Here is a 21,216-nt window from a genome sequence, read left to right as displayed (position 1 = left end):
CCCCCCCGCTCCAGTCCCCCCCTTCCCCAGCAGTAATTACGGGGTGATTGAAGCTTCGCCAGGCTGCGGTGCTGACACCTCTGTCTTTTTCCTGTAAACACGGGGAGATGAAAATAGACACTTGGAGACGCTGCGAGTGTCACTTTGAAGGTGTCTCTTGTCTCCTCGGCTGGGAGCACGGCTGTCAGCTCCCCTCCCCTCCACCCCGGCTGTCACGCTCTGGTCCCTGGTCCTCCAGCATCAGGTCGAATGGGATGGGCAGGGGTGCAGGCAGATGGGCAGGAGGTGGGGGTCAAGACACAAATCCAAACCTTCCATCAACCCAGATTGGTTTTAACACCTCCTAAGGGGAAGCAGAGGGAATATTAATTGTTTTAGTGGCAGGCTCAGGGGCTGGAGGGGGCATACAGCAGCCCTCTGTGCCACCGCCGTGCCCGTGGGGACGGCTGGTTTTTGGTGCTAACGTGGCTGTCTCATCCCACAGCCCTGTGGGGATGGGTGCTCAGTGAGCACCCAGGGACCTGCCCCTGGGGACCGGGCTGCAACGTCGTTGGGGTGGCCTGAGAGGACGGGGCGGCTCTCCTTTGGGACGGAGACCCGTCCCGCGCCTGTAGGATGCTGAGATCATGGACCCTGGTAGGGTTGAGGTTTGATGGAAGTGGCTTGGGCTGCCGTGGTAGATAGGGCTCCTGCCGTGTCTGTGGGACCAGTGGCAAGCCCGGGATGGGACCCTGCTTCAGCCTGTGCCACGCTCCAGGGCACGGAGCGGGCAGGGCACGGAGCAGGCAGAGCCCGGTGCGGGTTTGAGCCCCCCTGACAGCCCTGTGGGTTCCCCTCACCCCCTCTCAGCGCTGGGGCTGGTTGGGGACACATCCCCTTTGGCAGGGACGGTTTCCTATGGGGTTTCTTCATGTGCCAGCAAAACCCAACGTGCAGGTGCCCTTCGCCGTTCCCACGGCCGTGCCATCGCACAGATGCCTGGCATTGGGAGGGCACCGTCCCCGTGGACACGGACATGCTGGCGGAGCAGCCCTGGCCACAGGCAGGTTACAGCCGTGCCCGCCACGTGTTTGCTGCCGGACCAGCTCAGCATTTCCCCCACCGGCTTTCCACCCGCATCCGACCTGGAGCGGAACACCGCATGGCCGCCCTCGTATTTAAACACCAAGTAAACACGTTATGCGGCAAATAAGCCCAGAGCGGCTGGAACAAAGGGAGCAGCTCACCCGCGGCGTTAGCCCCCATCGCCGAAATAATTAAGCATCCCTCCATCCCCAGGCCTCATGCGATGGGGGGGGGAGGCGGGAAGGGACTGGGGGGGGCCCTGCCAGCCCCAAATGAGGTTGCCCTCCCAGCCCCCAGGTAGCCTCATTGCTTCACAGCGGATGCGCGGGGCTCTTTCTCGCCAGCCGAGGGGAGAGGAGGGTATTTCAGGCCCTCCGCTCCCCGTGCCTGTGCCCCGCGTCGTTCCTTTAATTACAGGTTTTCAGCCGCAGACCGTTGGGCACGGATCGGTGGGGGGATCGGTTCCCAAACCCTGTCATTTAGCCTCGTCAGAGTGCCTCTTCAAAGAGGGGAATCTAGAAATTTTCTCCGCAAGGTGCGGAGTGGACTGTCTCAGCCCCAGCATGAATATAATGACAGATGCATTTTACAGCGAGCTGAGACTGAATGCACTCGACCACAGCTCCTTCTGTCAGCCAAGTCATTATTTTTTGTCATTTGCTGACAGTTTTGGTCTCATTCGTTTCTCTCTCTTTTCCTGCTTTTCCCCCTGCCTGGAAAAATGGCTAGGTATCTATGAGACCCCAGCGGGAACGATCCTATACCATGCGCATTTAGATATCGAGGCCTTCACCATGGACCGGGAAGTACGGAAAATCAAGCAGGGGCTTGCCTTGAAATTCTCCGAGCTGGTGTACAACGGTACGTACGGTCCTTCAGCCCAGCCCTGCCGCCGCAGCATCCTCCCAGCCTTCCTCCTCCTCCTCCTCCCTTGTTGCTACCGGAGGCTGCAGGTCCTGCTGGTACACGCGCTCAGGGCTGTAAACTTCAGGTGTGGATTTTGAGGCCACTCACGGGGGGAAAAGACGGGTTTGCTCGTGCCGAGGGCTGAGCTCAGCCCCACGCTCTGCCTGCTTTTCTGCCGAAGGGGCTCCAGATTTTCAGGAGGCGATGCCGCCTTCCACGAGGGTTTGCCGGTGGGGAATGCTCCCGGCATCTCTCCCAGCCCGGTGCCACCTCTTCGTCCCATCCAACACATCTGGCTGTCTCACAGGCTGTAATTCCCTGTCCCTTTGTCATTGTGTCCCCCCCCCATAGCCTTTCCCCAGCTCTCCCCTCCGACTCTCTCCATCTCCCTGCCTGCCCTCGTCCCACCGGGATGGGAGCACACCGGGATATGGGGCACACGAGCACCCAAGCTCCCGGCACGTCCCCGCGGTGGGATTTGAAGCCGGAGACCTCTCCCCGTACCCTGGCAGGGGGGAAACACAGGGGTGCGTGGCATGGGGGGGGGCTCTCAGTGCAGTGTGGCCCTGGCTGCTGGGGTCCAGGGGGGTGCTGCAGGAGGGGACAGGAGGGTCCTGGCCGTGCTATGCGGTGTGCAGCCCACACAGGGGCACTGCGAGTTGTGGCTTTGCTGGGGGCTGCAGAAGGGGCTTCCAGCTGCTTCCAGCACAGCCGGGCCTGGGTGAGGACAGCACTGCCCGGATTGGGCTGGGAGCCATAAGGGACAAGGGGATGCTGGCTCGTACCCGCAGTTAGGGACAGAAATGAAGCCCTTTGTCCTTCCTCCTGTGATGCACCCAGTGGCTCCAGCTCGGGTCTGCTCAGCTGCCCGTGTGAGCTGAGTTTGAGGGGTCTCAGCTCAGTCACCCCACGCTGCTGGGGTGAGCGCTGCAGGGAACAGCCCGGCACCCTCGGGAAGGGACATCAGCACTGTTCCAGGGTCTGCTCCTTGGATCAAGCCCGACTCGGTCGCTGGTGCTGTGTTGAAGGAAGCAGGATTAGCCCAAAATGCCATAGGTGGGCTCAAAACCCCAGTGCCCACACCTGGGTGCCTGCTGCACGGCTCCAAGCACGGCGGTGTGTATTTATCTCTAACCACAAGGGCTGGGATGATTTCCGTGAAATCTTCCATGGGAAGATCCCCTGGAAATAACCTGACTCTGGGAGCTCAGGCTTTGGGCAGCAGCAGATCCAGCAGGACTGGGTCAGGCTGTCTTCTCCCCTGCAGTTTCTGATGCCTGTGCTCGTCCTCAGCACCTTCCCCTCCAAGGACAATCCCTCCTGCATCTTCCTCAGCAACAGGCATTTAATACCCGAGCCCCTTTGCTGCTTAAACCGTATTTTAGGGCCCTGGCAGGGCGAAGGCTTCTAGGGTTGCAGAAGTCTTGGTTACCTTTCCCTTGAATCACAGCCCCTGCCTTAATTCACTCTTTGATGCCGCTCCTGCCTCTGGCTATTTTTATTAGACTTTGTCCTGGGCTGCCTTTATTTTGACTTTTTTTTTTTTTTTTAGTTTAAGCGTAAACCTGTTTGTTTATTTCTAACCACTCGCGTTTTGTGAAGCCACCAGGCTCAAGAGCCACTTGGGGAATCGCTTCTCCCTCCCTACCTCTGCCAGGCAAAGGCTGCTGTTTCCCTGGGTCCAGATGCTGAATCCCCAGGGATTTTCAGCATGGTCCTAGACTTCCCTGGCAGCCGAGCCCAAATCCAAGGAACAACCCCAAGGGGGTGCAAACAGCACCCGTGGGTCCCCATGCCGGAGGCCAGGCTTTCAAGCTCACCTTTCTTTAACACCTCATTATTACAACTAGTCCCTGATTTTAGAAGAATTAGTGTTTATCTTCTCCCCGTCCCCATTGATCCCATTGTGGAGGGGTGGCTTTGAAGCCAGTTCCCGTCCCGGCAGGTACGGCCAGGTGCGGAAACGCCATTGTCCCCCTGCCCTCGTCGTGATTAGGGCAGCATGACGGTTACAAGGAGGGAAGGTCATTAAGGGGGCTCACTTCCAGTGGGGAATGGGTCTGCGGTGGGGGGCAAGGCGGGGGGGAATGCTTCCTTGCACCTGGACCTGTCAGAGTCAGGGTTTAAGTAGGTGGTTATTATTTTGATGTGTCTTGGGTTTATTTTTACGGGGATGCAACAGCCCTACGTCAATCCTGATGTTTCAGGAGTTGTACCTGGAGGGGGGTTACCAAAAAGAGGGGTGTATTTGCCTGGAGCCAGGGTCCCTGCCTGCAGGGCAGTGCTGATTGCGGGGAACGGGTCCCCGAGCCCCCCAGGCATGCCATGGTGGGGTGGCTGAGGGGGGGGTCTGGGTCAGGGAGGTGGTTTTGGTGGCGAGGGGTTGCAGGGCTTTGACACTGTGCCTCGGAGCAGGGCTACGTAGATCCTGGGGACAAGGCTGCAGGATACGGCGAAGCCAAACAACAAAAGAAATTGTTTGTTTCTTTAATGGCTTCGGCCCCAGAGCCCAGCTGGGGAGGGAAAGGTGAGAGGGCACCGGTGTGTGAGCGATGGGAGAGATAAAACCTGGGGATGACCGGAGGGTGGTGAATGGGCTCTTTCTCTCACCGCCTCTATCTCCTTTTCCATCTCCCAGGCTTTATTCCAGGTCTCCGAGGGCTCTCCGGCTAATTACCCTGCTTAGGGACAGGAGGGGGCACAGGGGCGGCAGGCAGGGCCACAGCCCCTCTGTGCGCCCGCAGTGGCCTCGGTGGACAGCAATGCCGATGGCTGCTCCCGCAGGATGCGTTTTGGGGAGCCGTGGTGTGACCGCACATCACCCCAACACCCAGCCTGGGCTTCAGCCCAGCTGCCGGGGGCTTGGGGTGCTGGGGGGCTGCCGTGCTGGCCAGAGCTGGGGCAGGAGGGAGAGGCACTTGCCGTGGTTGTGGTTAGATGGAGCTTTCCGTGGGTGCCAGCACCGGTTCCCCGCATCCTGCCAGCCCCTCGCTCCGGGGAGCTGGGGGGGGACAAGTCAAACGGTGAGCGGTGGTGGGGGAAAGCGGACCCCCGCTGCCCTAGGAAGGGCCGGGGAGGTGAGCCCACCCGGGGCTGCCGAGACATCCGTGCCCCGATGTGCAGCCCGATACAGCCCCGGGGTCAGCCCTGCCGGTGTTACCTGGGGGGAGCGCTCTGCTCCGCATCCCACCGGGACCTCCATTGCTGGGGGGTTTTCCTTTCCCAGGGCTGTCCAGGAGCAAAGTGTTACTGTAGGGGCTGTGTCCCCCCAAGGTTGGTCCTTCGGGGCCAATCCTGCCCTGCCCATCCCAGGGGAGAACAGCTCATCCTTTTCGCAGGGGGCTGTGAGCTGATCCCCCCCCCCCAATTCTGTGTCCATCTGTCTGTCTCCACCTGACCCTCCCAAGATGGTGGGTTTTGAGTGGCAGTTTCATACTTCCTTAATGAAGCTTTTAATTTCCATGATCACCCCCACCCGGCAGAGCTGGGAGGAGTATGGCCCCACGGTTCCAGCCTCCTCTCCCGGGTGGGAACCCAAGGGCCACCAAGGGGAAGGGACACACATGAGGTCTCCATCCCTCAGGGCTGAACCTGGGTGTCCCAGCACCTCATTTCCCTCTCCCCATCCCATGACCGCATCCCTTCCCTCGAAAATTACCCAGGGTCTGCTTTGCAGGACTTAGCCTGGGGGACCACCCTGCACGGGCACCCTGGGGGACCCCGACCTCCCCCGTGCCCCCGCTGACCCTCCTTTCTGCCCGCAGGCTTCTGGCACAGCCCCGAGTGCGAATTCCTCCGGGAGTGCATCGGGCGCTCGCAGGAGGGGGTGGTGGGCACCGTGCGCCTCTCCGTCTTCAAGGGCCAGGTCTACGTCCTGGGCAGGGAGTCCCCGCGGTCACTGTACAACGAGGAGCTGGTCAGGTGAGTGGGGTTTGGGGGGGCCAGGGTGGGCAGGGGGGGTGGTAGTGATCATCTCACCCCATCTTTTCGCATCCCATCCCATCCCGTCGCATCCCATCCCATCCCGTCGCATCCCACTCTGTCCCATCCCATCCCATCCTACTCCATCCCATCCCCAGTGACACCAGCGATGCCATCCTCCCAGCCAAGTGCCTGGCCAAAGCACGAGCCATGTTTTCAAGTCAATATTATTTTTTTCCCCTCTGGCTTTTCCCTTTTCTTTACGTTGTTTTCCCTCTCGCTTGCTCGCTTCCCCCCCAGCCCTCCCTCAACCCCTTTCAATCTCTCTAAACACTTTATAAGCCATAAATACACCCGAATGAGTTTAGATCAGTCGGAGTAAATGTCAAATTATCTTCTCTCTTTCTCTTCTCTGGCTTTTTTTTCCCCCTTCCCTCCCCCTCAAAATCAACAGCTCCTAATAATCCGTCCCAACCCTTCATTATGCTTCGCGCTCTCACTTGGAGAGATTAAATGAATAAAGTATTAAAAAAAAAAAAAAAAAAAAAAAAAAGGGGAAAAAAAAAAAGGAGGATGGAGGGGGGTGGGACAGAGGAAAAAGAGAGAGGGAGAGAAAAGCAGGGGCACTTATTCTCCCTGCGTCTCCAACCATTTTCCTTTTCTTTTTGATTTCTACATCGCTGGTTTGAAAGCCTTTGAGTGACGGCGTCACAGGAACCCGAGAGAAAGCTGTGAGAGGCAGAGCTGTGTGGAAATGCCTCTGCACAGTAGGTAGAAAGTAACGTAATTATAGAGCAGGTCAGAACCACTCGAATGAGCAAAAATAAAAGCACAGAGGTTTTTCTGTAGCCCGTCAGGGGAGGTAAAATCATTGTAAACTCTTTCTTTTTTTTTTTTTCCTTCTTTATTTCCCCCCCCATTCCTCCTTGAAGGTTTGCGGTTTCTGGGAAATGAGCCGTGTATTTTGGGGATGTAGGAAACCATTGGAGTTGGGATCCGGTGGGTGGCTGCCACCTTTGAGGAGGGGGATGCTCTCGGTGTTGTGCCGAGGCACCGGCCGCCGTGGCCATAAACCCCATCGGTGCCGGGGGTCTCCTCCAGCACCGCTGCCCTGCCGGGGGCAATGTCCCCTCCGCAGGGCAATGTTCCTGCCTGGCATGGGACAGCCAAACCTGGGGGACACGGCGAGCATCCCTGCTTGATGCAAGAGCACGGGGAGGAAGGGTGATGCTGCACACGAGGGACCACGGTGGAAAATTTGGGGCTGTGTCTCCAGCAGGCCCCGGGGATGGCCGTCGGGGTGGCCCTGTGGCTCTACTGCTCCTGTGGCCACGTGCCTCTTCCCCGGGGGCTAGTGGGGACCCTGGCCCAAGCCCCCCGCACCCACCAGCAACTGATGAGGGGGCAACAGCGGGCACCGGCCCCGGGGGAGCAGCCGGCTCTGGGGTCACCTGTGTCCTCTCCCATCCCAAAAGGCAGCCCCAAGACCCCCCCCGTCCTCCTCCAGGACCTCCCATCCCAGTGACGGTGCCTTTCTCTCCTCAGCATGAACGTGCAAGGGGACTACGAGCCCGCCGACGCCACCGGCTTCATCAACATCAACTCGCTGAGGTCTGTGGGGTCGAGGCGGGACCCTCCCCGAGGAGGGGGAAAAGCCCCCAGCACCCCCAGGGCTTTTCCCCTTCCCAGCTCGGGCTCTGGGGGGGCACCGAGGCCTCCCCTCGAGCCCCCATCCACTGCCGGGGTGCAGCCAGCCCCCCCAGAACCAGCCCTGTCTAATTACAGCCTTCCCCAGCACAGCCGGTCTCGTTATTTTACTTATTTCTCAGACCCCACCATACTCCCCCTCAACCCCAGGGCTGTAAAACACACTGCATTTACATAATGGGCTCTTAATTTTTCCATTGCCTGTTAACTGCTTTGTTCTCCCTGATCCGCCATGTCCCCCCACCCCTCTAAGATAAATTAATTACATTATCTTGTGGAAAAAAAAATAATTAAACTGTACAGGCCTTAACAAATGCCTGCTCTTCACGCCCCCTCATTCTGCTTAAATTAATTGAAAGGAAATGTGTGTTATTACTGTTAATTTACAATTAATTTTTTTTTTTTAATCCGTTTTCCAGGCTGAAGGAATATCATCGTCTCCAGAGCAAGGTCACCGTAAAGCAGGATGAATAGCAATCAATCGCACGCGAGCCTCCTGCTCCCCTTTCTAATTTCTCTAAGAACTAGCACTAATTGTGGTGGTAATTTGTAATTGTAACTCGTCTCCCCAGAGTCACGGCGGAGGTGATGGCTTTGTTACGGCCGGCAAGTGAAATGCAATCATTAAAAAAAGGTGGTCGGCCAGAGGAGAAGTGGGGAAAGAAATAAAAACCCAGCCACGCGCTGGGTCTGCTCATTGAGAGCCGGGCTTTATTCCTGCCTTGTTTGTTTGCTCTTCTGGCCCAGCGCTTCCTCAAGCCGGGCTTTGTGAAATTTGTAATGGATTAAGTGCCTCTGAAGGACGTGGGGGGGTTTGTCGGTACCTTGCTGTGAAGGTGGGGAGCGGAGGACATCACTCCGCACAGCGCTGGTCCGGAGGGGCGAGCTCGGTGGTGGGGATGGGTTAAGAGGATTTGATCCTTTCTCTTTTGTCTTCATTTTAGTGCGTTTTAAGAGCAGACTTGGGGCTTGTTGAAAAGGAAAAAACAGGGGAAATATCCTCCGGTGGTGTTGCGGGAGGCGAGGAGGAGAGGAGTGCTTGCTCCAGGCTGGGCAGCGGGTTTTTCTGCCATCGTGCCTGGGCGAGTTGCGAGTCCCTCCGTCCCTGGGGCTCAGGCTGCAGCGCTCGGCCGGGATGCAGGGACGGCTCGGTGAGGGAGACCTGCTCTGAAACTACAGAGGCAGCAGGAGGAAGGAAAGAAAACACTTTCTAACCTATGCAAACACCTGGGTTCCGCTGCTGCTCTGCGCCGCCAAGGATGGGGAAGGACCCTGTTTGGGGTGTCCCCACGGTGGGTGTCCCCAGGCCAGGAGCAGAGATGCTCTCTGGGGCTGGGAGCGATGCACTCGCCGTGCTGCATCCTGCGGTGCCCGGCACAGCCACGGGGCACCGGTCAGCCCCATCCTGGAAGCCTGGACGTGCCATTTTCCCACCCATTTGGGGAGCAAAAGCAGAGTTGCCACCACCAAGGAGAACATTTGTGCAGCCCTCGAGGGGACAGCCAGGCCCGGTGGCTGTTTGGGGACATCCAGGCATGTCCTGCCCACCCTGCTGCCGAGCCGGCAAGCATGACAAGTTCTGACATCACAGCTGGGAAAATAACATGTTATTTTCCCAGCTTGGATGTGACTTTCCCTGCTATTACTGGCAGCGACCATCTTGGGAGGAGAAAGCAGCGGAGGGCTGTCAGGCGAGGGGAGAGAAATGGTTTTCTGGGCTGGTAGAGCCTGTCTGACCCCCGTGGGGTGTGGGGAGGGGGATGCTGTGTGGGACCGCCGCGTTCCCTACATCCCATTGCTTTCAGCAGCAAGTCCGTGCTGAAAGTGCAGCTTCATACGGGGGTCCTCTGTGAGCAGCGTCCCGGAGCCCTGCAGCGGTGGTGGTGGTGGTCAGCGGGGGTGCGCTGCTGAGCCCACCCCAGCATGGGTGCCCGGCATCGAGCCAGCCCCGTTCCTCCCACAGCAGCCCCTTCCCAGATGGGAGAAAGGGCTCGAAACCTCATCAGGAGCCACCTCCGGGGGGGATCATCCAAAAAGCAAGATGGGAACAGAGCTGCTGCTCTCCTGCACGCTGGGGAAGGGTGCTGAGCTGGCCCATGGGACAACAGGCAGCCCTGTAAGCTGTGTTACCTCCCCTGCCCGTCCTTGGCAGCTACATGGCTTGACCATGACAGAAGTCTCCACCGGCAGAGTGGAGTTTGAAAGAACTTGGTGCAATGAGGAGTTGATGACTTTTCGGGGGGGGGGGGGGAACCAAAACCAAGCATCACAGCAGAAGCTTCCTGTGTCCCAACGCTTGAGAAATGCTGGATGTGCTCCAGGAGGGCTCATCGCACCAGCTGGGCCACCTCTCCCCAGGGTGCTTAAATCATCAGCTGGAAAAAGCCATTTAAATCCAAGGCCTCGAATCTTCTCCAGCACTCACGCTGCAGCACTTCGGAGCCTGGACCCGAGGGTGCCGCGGTTGCCCATGCCTCGCTGCACCCGCTGGGATGCACGACGAGATTTTCGGCTGAGGTTAGAGGATGTTTCGTACCACGGCAGCTCCAGCTCCTCAGGCAGCGCAGGGTTGCTCTTGGAGGCGGTGGTGGACGTGGCTGTGGTCAGCCTTGGAGGAGCAGCATGTGTCGACTTCCAGCTGCTGCTTCCAACTGGGCTGAAAGCACATCGTGCTGGTAAAGCAGAGCTCGGTCTATTCGAAAAGCCAAGTCAAACCCAGCGTGAGTCTTGCAGGAGGGAAAAAAAAAATCTTGAAAATCATGGGACCGCAGGATAGTGGAGACCTAGCAAGTGCCTGCCCTTTCCCCTTGGTGCAGCTATTGGCGGCTGCAGCGATAGGATGCTGTGAGTCAAACACCACATTTAATTACTTTACTACTTTAATTACCATCAGCCCTTCCAGTTCCCATGATTTGGTGGTTTCTCATTGCCCCCATTACAGTTTCCCAGCATCCTTCCACCCCTGGTGCATCTCAGGGAGGTATTTCAGGATCTGGGGCGGCCAGCCTCACATCGCAGCAGGAGGGAAGCGCAGTGGGCGAGCGGCATGGTGTGAGCAGTTCCTGAACCACCTGGTAACTCCCCAGCAGAGGCAGTTTGGGAATAACTTTTTGAGCTTTTAAGGCGGCAGGCTTGTTTCTGCAACACCCACCTGGCTATAAGGGCGGAGAGTGTGGGCTGGGGGCTCCCCATCCCCAGGGCAGAGCTGGGAAGAGCGTGGAGGGACCCTGGGAAGGGACCTGGGTCACTGCTGGGCTTCGAAGCTCTTCTGCGCATCCCCCCGTAGCATCGCCCATCACTTGAGCTCCAGGCTGCTCCAAGGCAGCCCCTTGCCACCCTGGGGCTGGGGGTCCCTGGGGATGCCCTTGGGAAGCTGCATCCCCTCTTTGCACCGAGGGCCGTGCCGTGGGGCTGCTCTGCCGCCCTGCCAGGCTCCAGGGAAGGGCTTGTCCGGGGTCATTGCAATCGATATCTCATCTGCAGGCTCTCCTAGCGGAAGTGATGGTATATTGGAACATGGTAATGGGTCTTGTCTAGTGGAAAAGGCTAATCTTCCCCAGCTGTACAGGATCTCCGCAGGTGTCCTCCGGCTCTCCCGGCTGCCACCAGCCCTGCAGCCAGCCAAGGAGCAGACATACTTCTTTAAAGCTGCAGCAGTCCAATTTAGTGCTGGTCCCGGTGAGGGAAAGTTGCCTCCAGCCCAGCCCCACGGGGTACAGAGCCGTGGCTGGGGCTTCCCGGCAAAGGACCGGCAACCAGGGTGGCACCACGCAGCACAGGCTGCCGCAGCAGCTCACGTTTGCTGGCTCAAAGCGGAGAAGGTGACGTGTCCTCCAGCCTCGCTCACCCAGGGATGGCTTTTCCCCAGGGAGAGGAGGAGGAGGAGGATGTGGGGATGATGCTAGGAGGGATGTTGGACACCCCAAAGTGCCACCTGCAAGCATAGGTGGGAGGCAAGCACATGCCAAAGGGAAAAGCAGGGGCAAAAGCTCCTGGCTGTTAATTTGGCTTTTTTTGGCAACGCACTCGCTGCTCGGCAGGGCTCACCGCATGGGGCTTGGCCCGTTTTGCCTGTCCCTAGGGCTTGCTAGCAGAGGCAGGTCTTCCCTTCCCCTGCTGAGCCGGCTGTCGCACCCAGGCGGGCTTTGTACGTGCCCAGGGGGGCCGGTTTTTATAAGCTGACCAGCCAATGCTGGCTACTGCAGCCTGCTGCATCACTATGGCAAAATCAATTTTCCCGTTCCTCTGGAGGTAGAGGTAATTACTGGGTTTAAGGTTTAATATGCATGTGGATTTTAACGCAAGCGTTGCCAAGAACAACTCGGAACAATGCGTAGGTTTGGGCAATGCATCCTGGGGGCTCAGATGTGGCCCCGGTGTGTGGAGTCCCCAGACGTGGTCTGCAAAATGGGGGTCCAGGGGCTTGGGGGTGCCCATCAGAGGCTGAGCTGCTGTCAGATCCCATGAAGGTCATGCCAAAGATCTCGCTGACCTTGTTTGGGGCAGGGATTTTTTTCTGCAAAAGATGGTAAGAATAGATGGGTGTTAAAAGAAAATTCCCAGGAGGACAGAGCATCTCTGGGGTTTTTTGCTTAAACTTTATTTTATTGGGTGGAGAAAGGGATCACTGGGTCCATGCGAGCAAAAGGGATGATGTCTTGCAGGAGGGAAGCAGGGAGGTCTTGTGTGGCTGTACCCTGTGGGACTGTGTCCCCATCACATCCCCTCCTGGGGCTCCATCTCCCCATCCGTGGGGTGTGTGGGAGGGGATCCTGGCCCATGTCTCCCAAAGGAGGGACAGAAAATCCTCTTGTGCTACCCAATATCACATAATTTTGTGCAGGTGGTGGTCCCCGTGCCAAGGTACTGAGGGTGGCGTCCCCTCAGCGGGGACACCGGTAGCGACGGTGTACTCGCGGGAAAATCACGGGATCCCCCATGATGAGCGTTTGGTTCCCGTTTTCCTTCGGAGACGTGGCTCTGAGCGGTTCCTGGGAGCGGGGAAGGTGCCCTGGGCCCCGCACACGGGTCACAGGGCTGCAAGCACAGCATGGCTATTAAGTGTTTCTATCTTTCCGAGGAAAAGCCATCCCCCCGGTGAGGTTGGGAGTCGCCAGTCGCGAGCTTCCCAGGCAAGGGGGAGATGGTTGCCTTTGTAAACCCCTTAACAAGGTGGCTTTGTCTCCCCGTTTAACAAGAAGCTCCCTTGCTTCTTCCCCGGGAGTTTCCCAATGCTGGGTCCCTGAAAGCCAGCTTTATGCTCCGGCCGGGGACGCGCTGCCGTGGGGCCGGCGGGGATCAGAGGGACACAGGGGCCCTTCTGCACGCCCCTGACAAAAGGCTGCCCCGGGGGGACAGAGCGTCAAAGCTCAGCCGGCTTGGGGAGGGGGGACAAGGGACCCACAGAAGAGGCTGCGGTGCAAGCCCGACGTCCATCTGGTCACTTGATCGTGGCAGGCAGCGACCCGGCGATGCTCAGGGAGGGCCGGGGGGTCCTTCTGGTTTGTCCCCCCCAGAGAGGGGGCAGGGGGAGCAGCCGGGAAGGGACAGGTAGGTTTTGTTGGCCGCAGGTAACTGGATCCATGGCCGTTGGTGCCTTCCTGCCCTCTCCTCTGGCTTCAGCGGGGGGTGAGAGATGGGAGGTGGGAGCGAGGAGCCGAGGACTGGAAACTGAGACCTCCGTTTGGAGGGGATGCTTCCCGTCGGCTGGATGGAAGTGAGTTTGGAGAAAGCCTCGGGGTGTCTCTGCTCCAGCACCCCGCAGCCCTCCTGGCTGGACCAGGGCATGGGCAGCAGCAGGAGGGACCACTCGGGAGTGATGTTTGGCTACGAGGGGCATCCCGGTGGTGGCAGAGGCATCACCCATCCCCATGTCAGCATCTGAGCTGCCCTTTCCCACCTCCTCTCCCTTCCCCAGGGGCTCTGCCGGTCTCCGCTCAGTTTGGGAGCTCTCGCCCTTCCCTCATCCCACCAGCAAGTGCCCCGTCTCGCCTCCCCCCTCCAGCCATCTGCCTCTGAGCCCCCTGCCCAGATTTACTGTCACACGTTAAAACCACGGCTCAGCGCCAGGGTCAGCGTGTCACGGCGGCCCCTCATCGATTTGTTTTACCTCCCCTTGGCAAAAGCACTTTGCCCCAGCCCCCTCGGTGGCATAAGGGGCTTCCCAAGGCCCTCGGTGCTTCCCTTGCCCATCCCGGTCCTACGTAGCTGGACCCCATGGCCACGGGGCGGCGGGTGGCCAGCTGAGCCGCTGATCTCCTGACCCCCCCGGGGCACCTAATGTATCTCCCTGGTTTATCTGAATCAATATTTCTGCAAGAACAAGGAAGACCCCTCTGGGGGCAGGGGAGGGGGTGGAGAAGATGGGGGGTCCCGCCTGTTTGCACAGCCCCATGGTTGGTTTAGCGCTTGGCCGGGCTGGGTCCCTGCCAGGGGCTGGGAGGGGAGGGAGACCCCAAACCAAGGGTGCCAGCTCAGACCAGGGATGTTTGGGGTGTCCTCCTTCCAGTTTGTGGGTCTCAAGCTCTGCACCAGGGCATGATGGCCGGGATACCTTTGGATCCAAAATACGAGGAGCTGGGGTGGCTTCAACCCTCGAGCCCCCGCACCCAGCATGTGGGCAGGAGGGTGGCAGTGGGTGGGGGCAGAGCAGGGTGCTCCCCGGGCTCTGGATGAACGGCAGAGGAACCGAGGGATGCCGACAGCCGTGAGCAGGCGGCTGCAGGGAGAGTTCTTGGTGGGGGTCTGCTGCTGGCTCCCCAGCGTTCAGGACTGGGTGAGGGATTTTTGACTGTTTTATTTGATGCTGGGGGTGTTTTTACAGGAGCCTGGGAGTGAAGGATGCACGTTGGCTTAATAAGCCCAAGTGGCGGGCTGCCGGGAGACATGGTCAGGACGGCAGCCTCCAGCCCTTCCCTGTGCGCGCTGGGGGATGCCCAAGGCACGGGGGCTCTTGCTCTTATGGCTTGGCTAAGGGAATCAAGGCAGAGAAAACATGGACAACCCTCGAACGTCACGCAGGATGCAATCGCCCCCGCTGAAGGCACCATGCCTCCAAAACCCCTCCTGCCCCCAGCCCTGTCCCACGGCATCGCCCCCAGCCCTGCCACCGCCGTGCCCACGGGTCCCCGCGCCAGCGGCCAGGGCAGATGTGCAGCAGCGTGGGCAGCCCAAGGAGAAAGTGGGGGCTCTTGGCAACTCTGCCTTTTGCTTTCAGCCTCGCCCTCTTGCTATTTATCGGTGACTTTTGTCCTTGGCCAGCTTAGCGGCTGAAAGGGGCTGTATTATATCACATGTAGGCAGCTCCTGGGGGGAGAGGGCCGCGCTTTCTGCTGGAACAAAGCGCGGGTTGGCTAATTCCCCTCTCCTCCCGCAGCACCCGGGTCCCATCTGGTTGACACAGTTTGCTCCAGTGTCTCCTGCTATTAAGCCCCCACTTGCCTCCTTGAATCGTTCATGCTCCCCCCGTCCCTGTACCCTCGGCCTCTTTTTCTTGCTTTATTTTTCATTTTCCCCAAAGCCGGGTAGAACTTGCTCCATGGAGTGATGTCAGATGTGTGCAAAGCAGACCAATAAAACCTAATGCATCCCCTTCTTTGTCTGCCGGCCTCTCCAGTGCCTAACATTTTCCACTCAGAAAGCCACTTAAAACACATCAGCAACAATCCCTCACAAAACAGCCACTTGTTGGCTAATTGTGCCGAGGACCTGCGCACGCCGCATAGCGCTTTCCTGCCAAGCAGGGTCTAATGCTGCTGGGGGCTGGGGCTCCCCGCTGAGCAGAGGATAACAGGGACCCTCAGCATCCACCAGGATCGTCCCTGGGGTCTCAGCTGCTCCCCAGGGTTTGGTGGGGTGGAGATGTGGGATGGGGATGTTTTTATTCCCGTGGCCTTGGGTAGGTCTGGATCAGCCGGAGAGGATGGTCGCAGAGCTGGGAGCAGGACTCAGCTCAGGACCCCGCTTTGCAGTGGGATGGACAAGAAGCTGGACCCAACAGAGCTGCCTGGAGCAATCTGTCCTACCTGCTAACTCCTGCCCGGGCAGGAAAGCAGGCAGGCACGCTGCCGGTGGGGTAAGAGCTCAGGAGCAGAGGAGGAGGGTGCTGGGATCCCGCTGGACCAGTGACTTCTTGCTGGGTACCTGTGATCCTGGGGTGATGGCTCTGTGTCTGGGGGCTGAGAAGAGCTGGCTGCCCCATGCCGATGGGAGACAGCTCCCTTGCAGCTTGGAAGGATGCCGATGGGTTTCACTGGAGGGGATGGAGACCCCGATGCGTGTTGGGAGGCAGATAGGGTGAAAGTGAGAGATGCTCTGTGCTGGGAAGGAGGCAGAGGGGCTTGGACCTTTGCCTAATGGAGAAGCATCCAAAAATCCCTCCCCAGGGATCCTTTGGGCCCTTTGAGATGGGGCAGAAGAGATCAGCAGGTGGTTAATCTCCCCCTTTGCATCCCAGGAGCGAGACCATCCCTCTGCCCAGCCCTCTGCCGAAGAGGACCCCCCAGCATGCCCAGCCTTCCCCACCAGCAGACAGACAAGTGCGTGGAGTAGCTGCATTTCTTTTTCTGCAGAAAAACTCCAGCAGCTTTTCCCGCTGCCACCCCCGGCATCCCGGGGAGCATGACCAGAGCTGCGTGTAGTCAAGGCAGCCTGGTCTTGCGGGGGAACTGTCACACCTTTTAGCTTAAAACTGTCTAATCCTACCCTGGTTTGGGGCTAATTTGAGGCAGGCAAGGAGGCTCAGTGCCAGAACCAGCAGCCAGCGGTAGCAGGAGGCTCCCGGCCGGTGCTGTGCCGGGCAGGCAGCCCAGAGCCCTCCCGGCAGGTACCGTGCTGCAGAGCACACCTGCCTGAGCTCACCTGCCTGCAGTCACCTGCCTGCTTAAATGTCACACAGGCAGAGCAGCATGGGCAACCCGGCCAGAGCCTGGTCCGGCATTTTGCTTTCCCCGCAGGGAGCCACGCTGCTGCCTGCTCCGGCTCAGTTTGGTGACCAGGCTGAGCCTCTGACACACTGCCCCGGCCAGCAGCAGCCAAGCGATGCGGAGGGAGCTACAGGCAGCTGCCTGCTTTTCCCAGAGCCTTGCTTTGCTGCCAGACCCGGCACACCGCAGCGGGTCGATGGGGGACCCCGGGGGCAGGTCGGACCCCACGCCGGCCACACACCTGGGCAGCGAGCGGGTGCCGGGGGAAGAAGGGGTTAAGCTGAGCCAGCGCCGGCAGAAATCAGAGGATTACAGGTTTGTTGCCGGACTGTCCCATCTGTCACCAGCACAAAGACGAGCCCTGTCTCGGGCTAGGCTGTCAGCGAAGAGCCCACCACTACATTAGGACTCCATTAGGGGAGACTGGCGGTGGGAAATGGCAGCTGTCAGGGCACTATCATTTCTCCTGTAATTCCTCCCGCTCGCTTCTCAACTGCACTTAAATAGCAGGTCTACCCACTGGGCCAATTTTGCATTTTCCTTCTCCCGCTGCTCCTCTTCTTTCTTTAAAGCCGCAGCTCCCTGGGCCCCTTCCCCAATAGCCTGCCGCGGCTGGTGCCGGTGCTGCCCGTGCCTGCCCATGGCATCTCCGCAAGGAGAAGGGCTCACCGGCGTTGGCAGCATCCCGAGTGCCAGGGCGGCTGTTGAGCTGCAGACATGCCAGCCCAGTCTGCACCAGCACTGGTGGGCTGAGCGATGGGTCTCGCTGACTCCTGACCTTGGCACAGGGAGAAGGGGAGGTGGGTTACGACCTCCAAGGATGGCTTTTCCCTGGACAGCATCCTTCCCATCTCCCGTCATCTGGGACTCTCTCCAAGCTGGTGAATGTTTCCTGGTCTGCACTGCCCTTGCCCAAAAGCCTGGCTGCCCATGCAGGGTTGGCACCGCTCTGCCAAGGGGGATGGGGTGGGCAGGACAGCAGCCAGTGAGCGGGGCTGGGGACCGTGTCTGGTGACCGTGGGCTGGGCTGGAGCAGGGTTTTTTTCCTCCAGCCACCAAATCTGTCCAGTCTTTCAGTGCCTCCTGTGTTGCACTCCCTGGTGCAGTCATGGCCACCTTGGGGTGGGATACTCCCCCGGTGCCACGCAGTCCTGGGATTCATCTCACCATGGCATATCTGACCTAGGGATAAAACCACGGACAACCAGGTTCCCTGATGGGACAACATCACCTGGAAACTCTCGGGACCTGCAGAGAGCATCCGCTCCAGGAGGAGCCTTGGGGAAGCATCTTAGCATGGGGGGGGACCCGTCTCACAAGCCACGTGTTCGCTGGGGGTCTCCATCCTCACACCTCTCCCGAGAGCCCCCGGGGCTGCCCGCACCCTGTCCTGCCCTCACCGCGTCTCCTGCCGGACCCGGTACTGCCGGCATACCGGCACTCCCCGTGGAGCCTCCTTTTCCAGCGGGGGATCAAAACAAACACTTCTGTGGGGAAGTGCATTGCAGTGGTGCTCGAAATAAATAACTAATTTCTCCCTACATGATCTCAAGGAGCAGGAGAGGCGTGAATAGCAGGGCCTGGTGTCGGGCTGACTGGACTCCCCGGTGCGGTAATTCAGAGGATGACAAACATAAGCCAAAGAAAAATGTTGAAAAATGGGCACTTCCCGCAGCCCTGAGCAAAGGAGCTATTGCAGGGTTTGGAAATAACGAAGGCAAAAAGAGGGAGAGGGGGGAATTTTCTCATTGAGACCAAGTGAAGTGCCAAACAAGCTGCTATTATGGTGGCTTTGAGAGGCACAGGGAGGGGGTGATGGAGAGGAGAGCAGGGGGAAGGAGAGGAGGGAGGTGGGGGAGAAGAGAGGGAGAGAGGGCTGGAGGAAGGGAGAAGGGTGGGGGACACGGGGACGAGGGGGACGCAAGGAGCCAAAGGTGCGAAGTGACGCGGGGGAGACAGAGAGAGGACCAAGTTGTGTGATGGCGGCAGGGCCATTGCGTGCCAGCGCCCTGACCCTCGCCCTGGGTCCCCCGCATCTCCCTGTCCATCCCCCATCCTGGTTCCCGGCCACCTTCCACCCCCCGCACCCACCACCACCAAAAGGGAAAAAAAAAAAAAAAAAAAAAAAAAGAGATGTAAAGAAGGAAAACAAAATATCTACAGTTGTCGAGACAAGGGGAGAAAAATAGAGGCAAACATCCATAATTTTCTCTGTGGGGCTTTGCAGTAATTGAGCCATTTGGATAAAAATAAAGGCAGCAGGCCCTTTAGGTAAGAGGAGCTTTTGCAATCCAAGAAGCCTGAATTATGCGCCTTGTATCACTTGAAACCCCCCACCCCATCACCCCCCTCCGCCTCCCCCATGCAACACCAAACCACTTTCCCTTTTCTTCTTCTCTTTTTTTTTTTTTCCTCCTCTTTTTTAAGTACCCTGTCAAACGGCGTCCGACGAGAGGAGAATTTCAGCTGTCACAACTAATTTCAGCGCGTGTGTGTGTGAAGGTGTGTGTGGCTCAGGCGGGGGGAGGCGGGTGATGGAGGCGTAGAATCACTCCTTTCTTTTTTTTCCCTTTTTTTTTTTCCCTTCAAAAGGAAGATTTACATCAGAAATTTGTTTCTAGAAGTGTTTAAGGACTGTAATTTCTTTCTTTTCAATTGCTGCCCGATGTCTTCTTCTCTCCAGGCTCCCTCCCGGCTGTCCCTGCCCATCCAGCTCCGGGGCTCGCCGTCACCCTCCTGGCAGCCTGGTCCATCGGTCCCAGTCCTGCCCAGCACCGAGGAGGTTCATCCACCTCTTGTCAGGGCTTGAGACTGCCAAAACTCGGCTCTCACAGCCCCGAGTGCCACGCTGGGTCCGGCAGCGGAGCCTATGGCTTCTCTCAGCCGGCGTCCCGGTGCCGGGGGCTTTAGGCTTCAGATTTGGTCACCTTTTTTTGCAGCCACTTTGAGGCTGGCGTTAGTTGGAGGGTCACGGGGCGAATCCTGCTGAGGACAGGGCACCCCCGAGAACCGAGTGGGGCTGTCAGGGTGATCACCCCACTCGGGACCCGCCTGGGGAAAGGGGCAGCTGGGGAAAGGCTGGTGCTGAGCGTCTTGAGTCTTCCCGGCCAGGGTTAGGAGGGGGATAATGTCCCTGAATCCAGCAAATTCTCCAGGCTGTTTGCAAGAGAGGAAGAAGCAAAGCCTTGGGCATGGCTCGAGAAGTTGCCTCCACCATGGTCGGAAGATGATGGGGTGGCTGCGGTGATACAGATCATCTTAAAATCCTTCCCCTATGGGCTGTCTTCCTTTCTCCTACAATAAATGGGCTTTTTGCTTAAGAAAATGATCCCGTCTTCTGAAAGGAGGAAAGGCTGGTGCTCAGCAAGCCCACTGGTGTAACGTAGGTGACCAGCAGCAGACTGTGCATGCCAGTGAAGAAACGTGTTCCCTGCTCTTGGAAAGCCACCAGATAATTTCATCGGCCTCAGCAATTCCTGCCTACTCATGTAGGCGCAAATGAGATGCATAAAACTGGAAAGAGCAAGAAACAGCTGAGATGGAACGCAATGCAACTTGGGTCATAGTTTGAATTTTTCATTTAATACTCGGTGGCTTTGGGAAATGGGGTCTGGGCTCAGTGAAACTTGGACTATTCCAGGCTCGGTGTGCAAACCCAGCCGCGGCAGGAGCTGGCTGCAGGCTGCAGTTTGGGAGGTAACACCTCTCACCCGTTCACCCAGCTGCACTTTGGTGGGGGGGGTTAGGTCAAGGTCCCCCCATGCTGCCAGGCTGGGGGGGGTCGATTGCCGGGCCTGGGCTCCCACCACCAACCCCCTCCTTTTTGCTCCGGGGTCCCACCGCCAGCTGACAGAGCTGACACCCGCTGCCTCTTGTCCCTTCCCCGTGCCGTGAGCCGTGCCACCATCCCACGGCAAGGCGTCGCTCGTATCCCGGAGGATACGTGAACGCTCAACCCCATAGCAGGCGCGCAGCCCGACGTGACACGGTCTGTGCCTGGGCAGCGCGTTGGGTGACAGCCCTCGTGGGACACCCCCAAAAAGCACTGCCATTGCCCAGATGTCCTGGGTCGTAAGGGCCGGGCGGGGGCCACGCAGCAGCACCCCACTCGAGGAATAAGCGTCGGGCGTTCTTTGCATGAAGCCTTGGCTAACCGGTCCTTGTCCTGGAGCTCCGGTTCTCGGCGGAGCAGGGCAGAGCTCTCCGGAGCGTGCCGGCACCCCGCGTCCGGGAGCTTCGTGCAAGGCGTCACCAACACCACGGCGGCGTCCAGCCACGGAACGGGGTCCTCAAATACACGCAGGAAAACGGGCAGGAAAGGGACACCGTGGGACGGTGCCTCTCCACCGAGGGTGTTGGTGGTGGGGCACCTCTGCGGCCTTTGCCACAGCAGGGATGGACGGGATGGCACAGGCAGGGACGGGATGGGACAGGCAGGGGCTGGCAGGGGACAGTCTGGCAGGGGCTGGCAGAGTCTGGCAGGGGACAGTCTGGCAGGGCTGGGCTGTCAGGGATGGGATGGGCAGGGACAGGCAGGGCCGGGCTGGCAGGCGACAGTCTGGCAGGGGACAGTCTGGCAGGGGCCAGCCCAGGCAAGGATGGGACAGGCAGAGGATGGTAGGGGACAGTCTGGCAGGGGCCAGCTCAGGCAGGGCCGGGCTGGCAGGGGACAGTCTGGCAGGGCCAGGCTGTC

The 21,216-nt window shown here is 58.9% G+C and overlaps 2 protein-coding genes across 3 annotated transcripts in view; both read left to right on the top strand.

Moving 5' to 3' along the window:
* The window catches only part of ASS1 (argininosuccinate synthase 1), a 28,728-nt gene extending 20,520 nt beyond the window's left edge, over positions 1–8,208 (top strand). For both annotated transcript variants that reach the window (XM_010570907.1, XM_010570908.1), the window contains 4 exons: positions 1,795–1,926; positions 5,736–5,892; positions 7,438–7,503; positions 8,019–8,208. In XM_010570907.1, coding sequence (XP_010569209.1) covers positions 1,795–1,926; positions 5,736–5,892; positions 7,438–7,503; positions 8,019–8,073 — 410 coding nt within the window. In that variant the 3' untranslated portion in view covers positions 8,074–8,208. The remainder of the gene's footprint in view (positions 1–1,794; positions 1,927–5,735; positions 5,893–7,437; positions 7,504–8,018) is intronic.
* Positions 8,209–16,719: 8,511 nt separating this feature from the next.
* Positions 16,720–21,216, top strand: part of FUBP3 (far upstream element (FUSE) binding protein 3) — a 43,163-nt gene continuing 38,666 nt past the window's right edge. Inside the window, exons 1-2 of the mRNA XM_010571115.1 lie at positions 16,720–16,838; positions 17,096–17,174. Of these exons, the coding sequence (XP_010569417.1) occupies positions 16,720–16,838; positions 17,096–17,174 (198 nt within the window). The remainder of the gene's footprint in view (positions 16,839–17,095; positions 17,175–21,216) is intronic.

The sequence above is a fragment of the Haliaeetus leucocephalus genome, unplaced genomic scaffold (assembly GCF_000737465.1).
Source record: "Haliaeetus leucocephalus isolate CR32 unplaced genomic scaffold, Haliaeetus_leucocephalus-4.0 Scaffold306, whole genome shotgun sequence".
NCBI lineage: Eukaryota > Metazoa > Chordata > Aves > Accipitriformes > Accipitridae > Haliaeetus > Haliaeetus leucocephalus.
This window is presented reverse-complemented; position numbering and strand designations above follow the sequence as displayed.